The sequence below is a fragment of the Spermophilus citellus genome, assembly GCF_964194105.1.
Source record: "Spermophilus citellus genome assembly, chromosome: 2".
NCBI classification, from domain to species: Eukaryota; Metazoa; Chordata; class Mammalia; order Rodentia; family Sciuridae; genus Spermophilus; species Spermophilus citellus.
Window position 1 is genome coordinate 250,415,470 of NC_138183.1, and position 15,038 is coordinate 250,430,507.

Here is a 15,038-nt window from a genome sequence, read left to right on the forward strand (position 1 = left end):
GTCCAGGGAGTCCACCCCCGGTATCGGACAGCGCCGGCCAGCAACAACGGAAGCAGGACCGCGCCCTTGGGAGCGCGAGGCCTCTGTACCCCAACCCAGCGCCTCTGCACTAGGGGAGCCCTGGGCGGTGCCCGGGCGGGGCGGGGCTGTGGGCGTGGTCCTACTGGGGCGGCACCGTCATTGGATCTGCAGGACGGGGGCGGCGCTTTAGGGCCACTGTCCGCACAGTAAGTTCACCGCCCGGTCGGGTCCCACAGCCTGGCGGTCCAGCTCCGAGCTTTCGCCTCCCGCGGGTCCGCTGACAGCGCTCCTGATGGTGAGTTCGGGCCAGGGTTTCTGCAGCTCCCCCGCGGCTCCGCGGGGTCCCCTGAGAGGCCCATCCCAGAGGCTCCGGGTCCCCGCTCGCGCCCCGGTCCCGGCTTCACCACCGCTCAGGTTCTCGGGCTCGGTGGGCTTTTCCTCCTGCGCCTCGATCCCCGCAGCCCCACCCGTGACCCGCACGGCCCGTGGGGCGCAGCACTTCCACCTGAAAATCTCCAGTCCTCCTTCCAATCTGCCGGAACCTCGGTCCTAGCCTCGGGCACCCAGAAGCGTCCTCCTGCCACCCAGTGTCCCCGCCGGGGCTCGGGCCGTATTTTTAGCCGATGGTGAGATGTTCTCCTATCTTTAGCCGCGGCTGCAGTGTCCTGAAACGGATCCCGGCTGGGCTGAGCTGCGCTCGGACTGGGGACGGGGAGGGGTCGGCGCCGGAATTCGAGCCCGGGCAGAGGAACCCGACCCGCGGGAGGGGCGGGGGCTTGTTCGCCGGAGCTCTGGCCCGACGCCGAGCGGACACTCGGACATCGCCCAGGCCGGGAAGCACCAGGGAGGCCCCTCCCAGAGCTTGGAGACAGGGACAGGGTCCCCCATCGCCCCTTTCCCCCATTCATTGTCTGTATGTGCGACCAGTGACTCCCAAGAGAAAACGATCCCACAGACAATCCTCATCTGATACTCGAACGCGCAGCTCCTCGGGGACTCCTGCCTGGAGCCGGAGGCGCGCTGGAGACCCGGTTGCGCCCTGGGACTCCTCCAGGACGCTGGACGATAGCGGGAGCGCGCGCGCCACCTAGTGGCTGCAGAGCCGGGCGCGTTCCTCACCCAGACACCGGGAGACGGCTAACCAGCGCTTGCCGCTGGCCAACTCCAGTTTGTTCTTGATCTTGTTCAAGGCAGTGTCCCCGAGACCCACAGTGCTTGAGGAAGGCATTGCAGATAGTTTCTGAATATCCATTTGACAGGACTGACAGTGACCCCTGCGCCCTCACTTGCGGGACAGCAGTGAGGCCTTTCAGCAGCCGTCAGCCCATTTTCTGAATGAGGAGGGTGAGACCCAGAGAGGAGGGGTATCTTGCCCAAGATCACCCACTCCCGGATGGAACTGGATTTAAAGCCAGTCTTCTAGTTTGAAGGTCAGGGGCCTCCTTCTTGAATATCCCTAGTGGGGAGTGGTCCGATATTCCTCGGGACAGGAGAGACCCGATCTCCAGGAAGTCATTTTCTCTGAGGGAGGTCCAAGGCAAGTCCAGAGAGCTGGGATGGCTCTCATCTGCTCCTCCTACTGCGGCCTGGCGCCATTCCACCAGCCTCCCAGGGACAGCCTTGTCCTAAGGAAATCTCATTCTCATCTCTGCACACTTGCAAGTTGGGGGGAGTGGGGAGCCAAAGGGCATGACTAGATGGAAGGGACCTGGTGATTTCCCTCCCACTCCCCAGATACATCCCACTTGTAGCAGCCCACCCCATTTGAGCCACATGGATCAGTGCCAGCTCTTGCTATTTGGTTGGCCTTGGAAAGTTTCTTAACATTGCTGAGATTCAGCTGCCACTTCTGTACAGGGCAATAAGGACACTCACTGTGATGTGACTGGGAACATTAGTATGGGAAGCTTCATGGTTGCCAAATCTAAATACTTGAGGCTTGCTGGTTGTAATTTCCAGCTCTCCCCTGGGTGGTTGATGCGGGACCCACCCTTCCCCTTAGCCTCTGGTCTCTCCACATCTGGAATTGGGTGGGTACATCTGGCTCTGAGTGAGACAGCTGTCAGGGACGCCCACTTTGCTGTGGAAACATTCAAGCTGGCTTGGTGCTCTAGTGTGATTTAGGGATGGAGGGAGGACCTGGCCCAGGCTCTGGGCAAATCCCATAGGTGAGCCCCACTCTCCAACAGTGGAAACGAAGGAAAAGCTCTCCCAGGACTCTCTCCTGACAAGGGGGTGGACTGGATATTTGTCAGCATGTCCCTGGGCCTGGTGTGGTAGACAGAGGATAAATGGGTTTCCAAGACCCTGGGAGGCCCACCGCCTCCCCTCCCGGCAGCTCCTTCCAAGCTTAGCTGGAATGCTACCACTGGAGAGTCCTTCCTTTGTTTCCTGTGCAGCTGCAGGTGCTCTGGGAGGAGCAAGATGTCCAGAGTCCATGGTTCAGCCTGACTGACCTGGGGTGTCCGGTCTTGGGGTGGGGTTTCCTGATCCAAGGCCCACATTGGGGGAAAGGACTGGGTCCCGTTCTTGCATCCTCCTTTCTCCTTCCTACTTCCTCCTGCCCAGGATGAAGGATGAGGCAGGGGAACTGGCAGATGCCTCCTTTGCTTACCCCTGGCTGACCTATGGGGTGGGGAGCAGTGGGAGAGGGCAGGCTCATCTGGCTTGAATCCTGGCCCTGACCTTATCTGCTGGATGACCTTGAACACATTTTTTTCTTTGCCTCTTTATGCTGATTGCACATCTGGGCTCTTGTATGTCTGTACTGTGCCAACCAGGCCCTCCATGCATCACCCCCAGGAAGCAGAGGACATACTTGCTCCATTTCCTTTTTTTGTTAAACCAGTGTGACACCCTTTCATAGTGTATTTTTTCCCACATTAAAAATAGCTTTAGGGGCTGGGGTTGTGGCTCAGTGGTGGAGTGCTCGCCTAGCATGTACGAGGCCATGGGTTCGATTCTCAGCAGCATATAAAAATAAGTAAACAAAAATAAAGGTACTGTGTCCAACTACAAGATATATATATATCTTTTTTTCCTGACTACATAAATAATATATGCTCATTATTTTAAAAAAATTTTTTTAGTTGTTGACAGACTTTTATTTTATTTATTCTTATGCGGTGCTGAGAATCGAACACAGTACCTCATACATGCTGGGCAAGTGCGCTTCCACTGAGCCCCAGCCCCAGCCCCAATATGCTTATTAGTAAGAACTTGATGACCAGGCCTGATGGCCAGGCCCAGGCTTATCATCCCCACGACTTGGAAGTCTGGGGCAGGAGGATTGCAAGTTCAAAGCCAGCCTGGGAAATTTAAACAGACCCTGTCTCAAAATTTAAAAAATAAACATTAAAAGGGCTAAGTGGCTAAGTGCTCTTGGGTTCAATCTCCAGTCCCCCCCCCCAAAAAAAAAATTTAAAAAGTTGATGGCTGAGGTGTAGCTCAGTGGTAGCACACTTACTTAGTATGTTCAGCAAGGCCCTCGATTTAATCCCCAGCAACACACACACACACACACACACAAACAAGTTGAGTTTAGAAAAGTCTGAATAAGACAGAGAAGTTAACCTGAGATTGTACACCTTGAGGCAACCACCATCAACATTTGGCCAAACACTCTTTGGCATTAACGTGTACCATACACGTACACCACGTTGTAATAACCGGACCAAGTGTTATAGATCACTTTTACTGAGGACATATTTCCTTCCTCATCCATGACTCCACACATCCTCTCTGCCCCTACCTGTCAGTGTAGTCCATGGGACAATCTAAATTCTTCCAGATTCTTCTCTGTCTTTATAGAGGACAGAATCCTATACAGACCCATATATGTATGTTCTTATACATGCCTATATGGAGAAGGAGTCGTGCTTTTAATAAATGGCACCACCTATACCATGTTTTTGCATTTTCTTCTCTCTCTTCAATGCCTTGAACGAATCCTCCCCAAATAGGTTTTTGTTTGTTCGTTTGTTTTTGTTTTTTTACGGTGCTAGGGATTGAATCCAGGGCTTCACACATACCAGCGAAGGACTCCACCACTGAGCTATATCCTCACCCCAATACCCTAATTTTCAAAGGTGGGGGGTGATAGTAGGGTGGTGTTGTTGATTGAGATGTGTTTGCAGAAAGCCCAAAAGAATGTCAGGTAAGAGTTCCCACTAGAAATATCTAAACTGTCCACCCTATCTGCCCTTCAGGAGTGGGCAGGGAGGGAGGGCCATACACTGTATTAGATTCAGGGGCCCCTACGCATGAGAACTCCTAACTCCCCTCCAGGTGGGATGTGACTGGACCTGCAGGAGGTGTCCTCTGTCCTGCACTGTTGCAGGACACCGACTGTACATCCTGCCCCAGGTCATGCCTAAGCAGAACAGACAGTTTTCAAGCTCTCTTTCCTCAGTTGAGTTGGGTATTGAGACCATGTGTGAGACCACCATGCAACTTGGTACCTACATGTCATGAGGGATAATGTGTCATGAGGTGCAGTGGATCAGGAAAGGGAGAGAGTATTCAGGTGGGGGTGATAGGCAGAGCCTGGGATCAGAGTAGGACTTTGTACAAGACTTGTGCCTATCACTCAAGTTCCAAGCCTCAGTTTTAGGCATATAAAGGGAGGGGCTTGGTGCTGGTGTTCTGTCCCATTTTTTTGGGGGGGGAGGTTTACTGGGGATCAAATCCAGGGGCACTTTACCACTAAGTTATATCCCTAGTTCTTTTTATTTTGAATTTTAGATTTTGAGGCAAGTTCTTACTAAGTTGCTGAGGTTAGCCTCAAAATTGCAATCCTCCTGCTTTAGACTCCCAGGGTCTACTCTTTAAGATGCAGTGGATTTATGAAGACCTGCTTCTTCCAGAGGGCTCCCCCAAGGAGAGGAGCCAAGTTGGACTGAGGCAGGGGGACCAGAAATGAAATGGTTACTTTTGTCCTCTTGTCCCTGACTTATATGCCCCCTTTGTGTTTCAGCTCCTCAGCCCTGGACCCAGTGGAGAATCTCAGGAACAAGACCAAAGCACACTGCTAGCAACAGATTCTCCATCTTTCTGCCTCCAGTTCTCAAAAAAGAATTTCCAACCCTTTGGGAGAAAGTGACTTTTATCTCGACCTCTGCCTTCCCTGGTCTTTAATCTTCATTTTTGCAATTTCCTTCGGTCCGTTTTGGTTACATCCCACACCCTAGTCTTCAGCCCTTTGGCACGTTTCCAGCACCTGAACGTTGCGCTCTGAGTTTGGGGTTGAGGGTGTTGAGAGGAGGCAGCATAAGCTGCGGGCTGGGCAACCAGGCCTGGGTGAGGTCACTATGTCCACAAAGGTCCCTATCTATCTGAAGCGTGGCAGTCGCAAGGGCAAGAAGGAGAAGCTGCGGGACCTGCTGTCCTCGGACATGATCAGCCCACCACTAGGGGACTTCCGTCATACCATTCATATCGGCAGTGGAGGTGGCGGGGACATGTTTGGGGACATCTCCTTCCTGCAGGGCAAGTTCCACCTTCTGCCAGGAACTGCAGTTGAGGAGTCGGAGGAGGACGGCAGCTTCGCCCTTCCCTTCCAGTTCACGCGCACTGCCACCATGTGTGGCCGGGAGCTCCCCATGGGCCCATTGCTTCCCATCGAGCCATCGCCTCTGCTCAAGAATGCCATCTCCCTACCTGTCATCGGCGGGCCCCAGGCCCTCACCCTGCCCACAGCCCAGGCCCCACCCAAGCCCCCTCGCCTGCACCTGGAGGTGCAGCCTTCCCCACAGGAGGCAGGAAATGTGGACATCTGGAGGACTCCAGAGGCTGGCTCGCCCCACAACGGGCTGACCCCAGAGTCAGGGGCCGAGGAGCCCTTCCTGTCCCACGGCAGCTCCCTGCTGTCCCTGCATGTGGACCTAGGGCCCTCCATCCTGGATGATGTTCTCCAGATCATGGATCAGGACCTGGACGGCATGCAGATCCCCACATAGGACCTTGGCTGACCAGGCATCCAGGCTGGGGTGAGGCCAGGAGGCCAGGTGTGGACATGGCCCTGGCCCAAAGTCAAGGATCCCTGGCCTACCTGTGGTCGCTGGGGGGTGATTCTCCTTGTGAGCCTTTTTTCCCCTTCCTCCTGTCCTCTCCCCACAGGCACGGTATGCCTTGTTGGTTTCCCGGAACAACCCACCCAGGACACAAGCAGAAGTCAGCCCAGAATGCCCTGAGCTTCTTGGGCACCACTGCTCTCTCTTGGGTGAAAGCTCTGCTGAAAGAGCCCCCTTTCCACTTTCTTTCCACCCCTGCCCCACTGGATGCCCTGCCTTAGGGCAGGGAAGAGGCAGCTGGAGGACTTGGGCACTTGGTGGGCTATTCCACACCTTTGGCTTTGTGTCCTGGACTGGTAGCCTGGTATCAGTGACCAGATGTGTCCAGCCTCGTGTCCTGACCCATCCCTTCCTCACATGACCCCGGGGATTCTGGTTGCAATAAAAAGTGCTGCTTCCTGTGGCTGAGCATCCTGTACCCTTGCCCCGGGTTTCCTGAAGAAGGTGTGCTCACGTGGGGAAGGCCCCATGCCAGATGGCAGGCCTTACTCTCAGGAGGATCACACCTGACTCAGAGCCCAGCCAGAGTGAGAACAAAGCAGGAGCAAGTCAAGTGTCTATTGTGGATATTCAGACCTCGATTCAGGTGCTTGGGTCCAATCCCTGCCTGGGCAGCTGGGGTCAGCCAGGGGAGACCCAAGAGGAAAGGAATAGTCACAAGTGTGTGCAAGGGACCAACAGTTTCTCCTGCTTCAGATGAATGAGGAAAAACGTGGGAAAGAGGGACGGGCTTGGGAGAGATCCGACCATGCTGACCAGAGGACTCCATCGGCAGCTGTTTATTAAACATCCATAGTCTGGCTGGCAGGGCGGCAGGTGCTGGGGATCCAAGGCAGATGTGATCCCTACTCTCCTGGAGCTTGCATGCTAGTGGGGGGAGGATATAAACGTGTAAACCAATAAGAGACAATCTCTAGCTTGGTAAATGCTGGAAAGCAAACAACACTATCAGGCGCGCCAAAGGGGCAGGAGTGCTCCCCAGCTGGGGCAGGTGGTGTCAGGGCCCAGCAGGACAATCTGGTGTGACTGCGAGCTAAACCTTAGCTAAGGCGTTTGTGCTCAGGCATAAGCAGAAGTCATTAAGGTACCAAAATGAATGATAGAGGAGCTACTGTGAAGCTGGGTAACGGGCTGGCATCTGCTGGGAACATTTTTGCTGCTTGCCAGTCTGAAGCTGAGGCATCAGAGCTGCTGAAAGATTTGAAGCAGGAGAGACATGTGGTCAGATCTAGATTTTAGAAAGGTCATCACTCCGACTGGCTGAATAGAGGATGCGGGCAGCCACGGGGAGGGGATGGGGGTGTGGGGACCAAGCAGAGGGAGATGTGCTAAGGTACACTGGGTACCTGGTACAGACATGCGGGCAGCTGGAGGCAAGGGCAGGCCACAGTGGCCCCATTCTTTCCTTCTCCATTCTTGTTTATTCTTTCGGCCCTTGAGCCCAGACCCTGACTTAGCTCCCACCCTTTCTTGCCTCCAGGAAGCAACAGAATTTGACCAGGAGACCAGAAATTGTTTGCACAACTCTCTCTCTCTCTCCCCACCCCCTCTCACTTTTCCTGGTTTCTTTCGGCAATGAAAATTGAACCCAAGGGAACTCTACCGCTGAGTCACATCCCCATCCTTTTTATTTTATTTTTTTAAATTTTGAAATAGGGTCTTGATAAGTTGCTTAGGCTGGCCTCAAATTTGTGATCCTCCTGCCTCAACATCCCAAATTGCTGGGATTACCGGAGAGTGCCACCATGGCTGGCTGCATTCTTTTTTATTTGTTTTAATTAGTTACACATGACAGTACAATGATCTTGACAAATCATACATTTGAATCAGATGGGATATAATTTCTCGTTTTTCTGAGAGTACAGGTTGCAGAATTACATTGGTCATGCAGTCACAGTTATACCCACAGCAATAATAATGTCTATTTGCTGGCTGCATTTTTTAAAAATTGTGGTAAAATATGTGTAATGTAAAATTGTTTTTTTTTTGAGGTGCTAAAGATGGACCCTAGGGCCTTGTGCATACTATAGGCAAGTGCTCTATCACTGAGCTACATCCCCAGCCCCCCAAAATCTACCATTTCAAGTGGTCATTTCAGTGGCACTGAGTACATTTACATTACTCTGCAACCATCACCACCAATCATCTCCAGAACTGTTTCTGTTTTCCCAGACTGGAACTCCATCCCCCCAAACACTAACTCCCCAGGTTCCCTTCCCTGATCCCATAGACACCCCATTCTACTCTTGTTCTCTGTGAATCTGACTATTGTAGATACCTCATATAAGAGAATCATACACTGTCTTTTTGTGACTAGCTTATTTCATTTATCATAAATCCTCGAGATTCATCCATGTAGTAGCTTATTTCCGAACTTCTCTCCTTCTTAAGGCTGATTAATATTCTGTTGTACACACATGCCACAGTTTGTTAATTTGTCCATAGATGGACACTTGGATTACTTCCACTTTTTAATTTTTTTTAATATTTATTTATTTATTTATTTTTTAATTATTCAGCTTCTAATTTTTTTTAAAAGAGAGTGAGAGAGGAGAGAGTGAGAGAGATAGAGAATTTTTAATATTTATTTTTTAGTTCTCGGCAGACACAACATCTTTGTTGGTATGTGGTGCTGAGGATCGAACCCGGGCCGCACGCATGCCAGGCGAGCGCGCTACCGCCTGAGCCACATCCCCAGCCCGACTTCCACTTTTTTAAAAAAAAAAAAATCCCAAAAATTTATTTGATGTTTTCTTTAATACATTTTATATAGAAAGGTTGGGATTGTTATTGTTTGCTTTGGGGGCTCTGGATTACTTCCACTTTTTAGTTACTGTGAATAATGTGGCCATGAATGTGGGAATTCAGATATCTGTTCAAGATCCTGCTTTTAGCTCTTTCAGGAATACTGCCAGAAGTGGAATCGTTAAATCACAGCGTAATTCTATTTTCAATTTTCTGGGGGAACCCCCTGCTGTTTGCCATGGCACCTGCACCATTATACATCCCCCCCCCCAAGCATTTTATTTTTCATTTGAAAGTTTTGCCCTCATTCAGAGGTTAGGGATTCACCCCTGGTCAGTGGGACTCATAGCCTGTTCTTGACTGCAAACCTCTGCCCCACAGGGCTATAGCTGCAGGCCCTGGCAAAGTCTGTGAAGGCCAAGGGTGGGGGGAGCCACAGGACCAGCACCTTCTCACCTGCAGCCCTCTTGGTGCTTGAGGGGCCTGTCCTCTTCTGCCTGGGGACATCTTCTTGAGTGCCTCACCCAGCCAGCCTCACCCTGGACCTGAACTGAGACCAGAGGATCCACGGAAGGAGAGGACATTGTTTTCCTGTGTCCCCAGAAGTGCTCTTGACTCATCTTGCATCAGGCACCAGCACAGGAAAACCACTCAGGGCTGCCACGTTGGAGTAATGACCTGAATTATCAGATTTACCTGATACCTCCTTACAGGTAGCTGAGGATAGAGAGAAGAAAGACTTGCCCTCTTCAGCTTGTCTGGGCACCATGTCCCACAAATACCATGCTCAAGAGGACTTCCCCAAGAAGGGAAGAAGTTGTTGGGCAGACAAAAAAAAAAAGAGAGACAAATGTCCCTACATCCTACTGTTTTAGATGCTCAGCCTTGATGCATGTTCTTATTCTAGTATTTATTTTTAAAACAACAGCAACAATGAAAAACATATTAACTGGACCTCATTGTCCAGTTATTTCCAGGACCCCTGAAGAGCAAAATCCTTTGATGCTCAAGTCTCTTAGGTAAAATGGCATAGTATTTGTATATAATCTACACACACACACACACATACCCCTCTTCATACTTTTTGTGTGTGTGTGTGTGTGCCAGGGATTGAGCCCAGAGGTGCTTCACTACTGAGCCACATCCCCAGCTCTTTTTATGTTTTGTTTTGAGACAGGGTCTTACTAAGTTGCTCAGGATCTCCTTAAGTTGCTGAGGCTGGCTTTGAACTTGAGATCCTCCTGCCTCAGCCTCCCAATTCACAGGGATTACAGGCGTGCACCATCAGACCTGACAGTAGCTACAAACTTTTACTACAACAAAACTATAACTGGTTTGAATACTGCTCCTTCATAATCCAGATTTTGTTCCCTTTGCTTTCAGCCTGTGCTTTGGCTGTTAGCAGTTGGCATGACTCCGAACTTCATTTAAAAAAAAAATGGGGGCTGGGGTTGTGGCTAAGAGGTAGAGCGCTCGCCTAGCCCTCGTGAGGCACTGAGTTCAGCCCTCAGCACCACATAAAAATAAAATAGATATTGTATCCACCTATAACTAAATATATATATATATATATATATATATATATATATATATATATATATATTAAAAAAAATCTGAGGGGCTGGGGATGTGGCTCAAGCGGTAGTGCGCTCACCTGGCATGCGTGTGGCCCGGGTTCGATCCTCAGCACCACATACCAACAAAGATGTTGTGTCCGCCAAGAACTAAAAAATAAATATTAAAAAAAAAATCTGAGCCCTTGATGACTCTCCCTGTTTAGAGTTAACTTTATTCCAAAACTTTTTTCAAAAGATTTTGAACTTACAGAAATGGAAAGAATAGCACCTTTTATGTGACTTTCATCTAGATTTGCCAATTATTATCATTTTGCCTCTTTGCTTTCTCTATCACCACATAAAAACTTTTTCCTGGCCTTTTGAAAGTATGTTGTAGATGTTGTGTTATTTTATATTAAATGTACTAGCACTTATTTCCATTAAGTCCTGTTTTATTTATTTTTAATGGACACATAAAATTGCACATATTTAAGGGGTACCACTGAGGTTTCAATACATGTATACATTGTGTAGTTTCAAATTAAGGTAAACATATATATTTCCTCAAACATTTATTATTTATTTATGGTAAAACATTAAAAATCCTTTCTTCTAGCTTTATTTGAACCCTACAGTACATTATTATCTGTAGTGCAATAGAATACCAGAACACATTTCTCCTATCAAACCATAATTAATACCCATTGACTGACCTTCCATTAACTCTTTATTTAGTTTGCTTGTGCTTTATTGGACTTTTTCTATTTGTGGACTGGTGTCTTTCATCATTTTGGAAAATTAGTAGTCATTTTCTTTAAATATTGCCTCTGTCCTTTCTCTATTTTACCTTCTAGGACTCCAGTTAACATTTATTAGAGCTCTCATTGTTTCCTCTTTGTCTCTAATTCTGTATTTTCTGTTATTTTGTCTTTTCATGCTATATTGAATGTAATTTCTTTCTCTCTTCTATTTCATTCATTCTCTCTTCAGTTGTGTCTAATCTGCCTTTAACCCATTCATTCATTGTGCTCTTTATTTTGGTTACTGTATTTTCTGGTTCTAAAAGTTCTATGTGGTTCTTTCAAAAAATGTCATGGCACTTTTTAATACATACTCGTTCCCTACATATATTTCTGTGTTTGATTTTCTTTTTTTTAATATTTATTTTTTAGTTTTTGGTGGACACAACATCTTTGTATGTGGTGCTGAGGATCGAACCCGGGCCGCACGCATGCCAGGCAAGCGTGCTACCACTTGAGCCACATCCCCAGCCCTGATTTTAATTTCTTTAAGTAGGCAGTGTTATTTTATGGTTGGTGCCAGATAATTCCTATATGTTAATTTTTTGTGGATTAATTTATATTTTCTATTGTTTGTATTGGTCCTTGTACAAGGTTTCTTGTTTGTGTGATTGATCATTACTTGCTTTTTTTTTTTTTTTTTTTTTTTTTTTTAGTTATAAGTGGACACAATGTCTTTATTTTATGTGGTGCTAAGGATTGAACCCAGTGCCTCATGCATGCTAGGCAAGTGCTCTACAACTGAGCTACAGCCCCAGCTTGATCATTACTTACTTTTTAATATGGGTTGGCCATTGTATCTCAAAATATATTTTTAGAAAGGATAATATTTATTTAGGATGTTAACACATTCCTTCAGGAAGGAAGTAATGTCTTCCTGCTTGCTTTTGCCAGGTAAGTGGGAGCATTATAAGAAAAAGTTCACATTAATCCGAGTTCAAGGCTTGACCTTTCCTGAACCACCCAGATAATGGAAGTCCATAGAAGTTGGGGTTCCCTCTTAAAGTGCAGTGGAAGAGCATCTGACTTCTCATCTTGGGCAAGTTCTGGGTTTTGATTTTTGTTCCTCCCCCTAAAGACAGACAAAAGAAAGCTAAATTTCAAAGTTCTATCTTTCAGATTAGTAAATGCCCTGGGACTAAAATTGTTTTGAATACTGGGCTTACTCCCTAGGTTTTAGCCTCCTCAATGTTGGCCCAGGAATGCTTCACTGTATCTCAGGGGATTCACTTTGTTTCATTTTTATTTCTCCTGCCTCCTGGATCACAGCAATCCTCTTTCCCCTTGACAATCAGAATCAATCACCCCAGCCAGCCCTGGACTCTCTTTTATGTTCTTCCCCAGTGGCATGTGGAACGCAAAATGGGCCATTGACAAACTCAGCTCATGATTTAGAGAAATCATTATTGTGCTCCCTGGTGGAAACATTCCTCCCTCAAATCCTAAAAACTAAGTCAACCAGAGTCCACAGTTGCAGGAACAGGAAATAAACATTTTGTAAAAGAGTCATAGTTGAGATTACAAGAGACAGCACTCCTATGTTCACTTCTTGCTGTAAGAGAAATACTGTGGATTCTTGTTCAGAGCATGAAGAGTAACTATTACTGGGTGATGTAGCATTTCTTAAAAGAAGCTGGGTATGGTGGTGCACACTGTAAATCCAGCTACTCCGGAGACTAAGGCAAGAGTATCCTAATTGAAGGCCAGCCTGGGAAAATTAGTGAGAAACAAACAAAAATAACAAACAAAAAGTTTTTTTTGTTAGCAGGGCATAGTGGTGCACACCTATAATCCTAGAGACTCTGGAGCCTGAGTCAAGAGGATCCCAAGTTCAAAGCAAGACTCATGCACTTAGCAAGATCTAAACAACTTAGTAAGGCTCTATAGATAGATAGATAGATAGATAGATAGATAGATAGATAGATAGGACTATGGATGTGAATAAGCACCCCATATTAAATCCCCAGTATCACACACTCACATACACCTACAACATAACCCTAAAAGAACTGAAAGCTATTGATGATGGGTTCATAACTTTTTATTGAAATATGCACACAGAGAAGTACACAAACCTTGTGTAGCTCAATTAATTTTTAAAAAAGAACAAACGTGTATGAAATATGATATGTCAAGAGCTTTGTAATGTTGTGAACAACCAATAAAAAAAAAAGATTCTAGTGAAAAAAAAAGAACAAATGTGTAACCCTGAAACAGATGAAGAAAAAGAACATAACTCAGTAGCCAACTGATGCCCCCTCTCCTGACTTCTACCCCCATAGATTAGTGTGTCTGTTTGTGTAACTTTACATAATCATACATTATGTCCTCTTTGAAGGATACTTTGCTTCTTTTGTTCAATATTGTTCTTGAGATTTATTCATGTAGTTATAAAGTAATATACACTATACATACATTGCTGTTTTTGTCTTTGGTGTTTTGGATGGAACCCAAGACCTTGTCCATGCTAAGCACACACTCTACCACTGAGCCAAATGCTATTTAATCTATTCTACCATTGATCGGCAGCAGAGTTTCCAGTTTGGAGTTATTACAAATAATGTCGCTGTGAACATTCTCTCACGTAGTTTTCTGGTGTATGCATCAAGAACAGACTTGCCAAGTATGTTTATGTTGAGCTTTAGGGCTAATATACTTTTTTTTAAAAGGTTGTACCACTTTGATCTTTATTTATTTATATGTGGTTCTGAGAAATAAACCCTGTGCTTCACATAGGCTAGGCAAGCACTCTACCACTGAGCTACAACCCAAGCCCATGGGCTAGTATACTTTTGATTCCTGCTTTGGAGTCACCTCTGATATCCCTCATCTGCATAATCATTTGGTTCCCTGGGGTAAAAAAGTGCACCAATGTCATCTCTGGATTATTCTTCCCAACTCCTGACACCCATTCTGAAAGTTTTGGTGCTGGTACAGAGTCAGCACTGACAAATACCTCAGAATTCACTGAGCACGGTGGCACATGCGTGTAATCCCAGCAGTTCAGGAGGCTGAGGCAGGAGGATCAGCAAAATGAGCAAAAATGAGGTGCTAAGCAACTCAGTGAGACCCTCTCTCTAAACAAAATACAAAATAGGGGTGGCTCAGTGGCCAAATGTCCCTTGAGTTCAATCCCGGTACCGACCCCCGGAAAAAACAAAAACCTCAGAACTCTGACCTTCCAAAAATGATTTTAAAGTACAATGATAGTAAGATGCATCCTGATTCGGAAATACAACAATGTGGATGGGGTATGTGTGCATCTTGGGATTGGTAGAATATGGAACATTTGGGAAATGAAAAGGACCAAGGACCAAGTCCTGGGGATCCTGGCAGGTTGAACAGGGGAGAGAGGCTGAAGGAACTGCCAGCGCAGTAGAACAGGTAATAATGCTCAGCCATGTCATGTGGATTGACAGACCCATGAGGACAGTGAATTGATCTCCAAACCTGTTGAAACGGAGATTGTGATAACTTTGTAAGCGCTGTTTTAGATAGACAGGTGAGAACAAAATCCCTATTAAATTGGGTGAAAGAGAGATTGAAAACAAGGCAACAGAGAGGGGAATATAAGCAGAAAATCTGCTTTGAAAGGGTGAAGAGAAATGAGGTGACAATCAAAAGCTGAATTGGACATAAAAAAATGGTTTTTGATTTTCTAAAAGGGGATATTAGCCATGTTTGCACTCAGATTTTCATGAATCAATAGTGAAGGAGAAATGAAAGGTACAGAAGAGAGAGACATAGTTAGTTGCATCAGGCAAATTCTTCAAAACCTCAGGGAACGGAATAAGCTTAGATAGGAGTAGGAGGCAAGGGAGAGGAGGTAGGTATCAGTGAAGTTG

The 15,038-nt window shown here is 47.0% G+C and overlaps 1 protein-coding gene across 2 annotated transcripts; it reads left to right on the forward strand.

The window, feature by feature from the left end:
• The first annotated feature begins 184 nt into the window (after window positions 1–184).
• Window positions 185–8,567, forward strand: CDC42EP2 (CDC42 effector protein 2). 2 transcript variants are annotated; one of them, XM_081281903.1, is made up of 2 exons: window positions 185–316; window positions 4,997–8,567. In XM_081281903.1, exon 2 carries the CDS (start codon window positions 5,331–5,333, stop codon window positions 5,976–5,978), a length of 648 nt encoding a protein of 215 aa, XP_081138029.1. In that variant the 5' UTR covers window positions 185–316; window positions 4,997–5,330; the 3' UTR covers window positions 5,979–8,567. The 2 variants fall into 2 exon arrangements, with proteins under 2 accessions (XP_081138029.1, XP_081138030.1); XM_081281904.1 differs by lacking the exon at window positions 185–316 and adding an exon at window positions 510–647.
• Window positions 8,568–15,038: the final 6,471 nt, after the last annotated feature.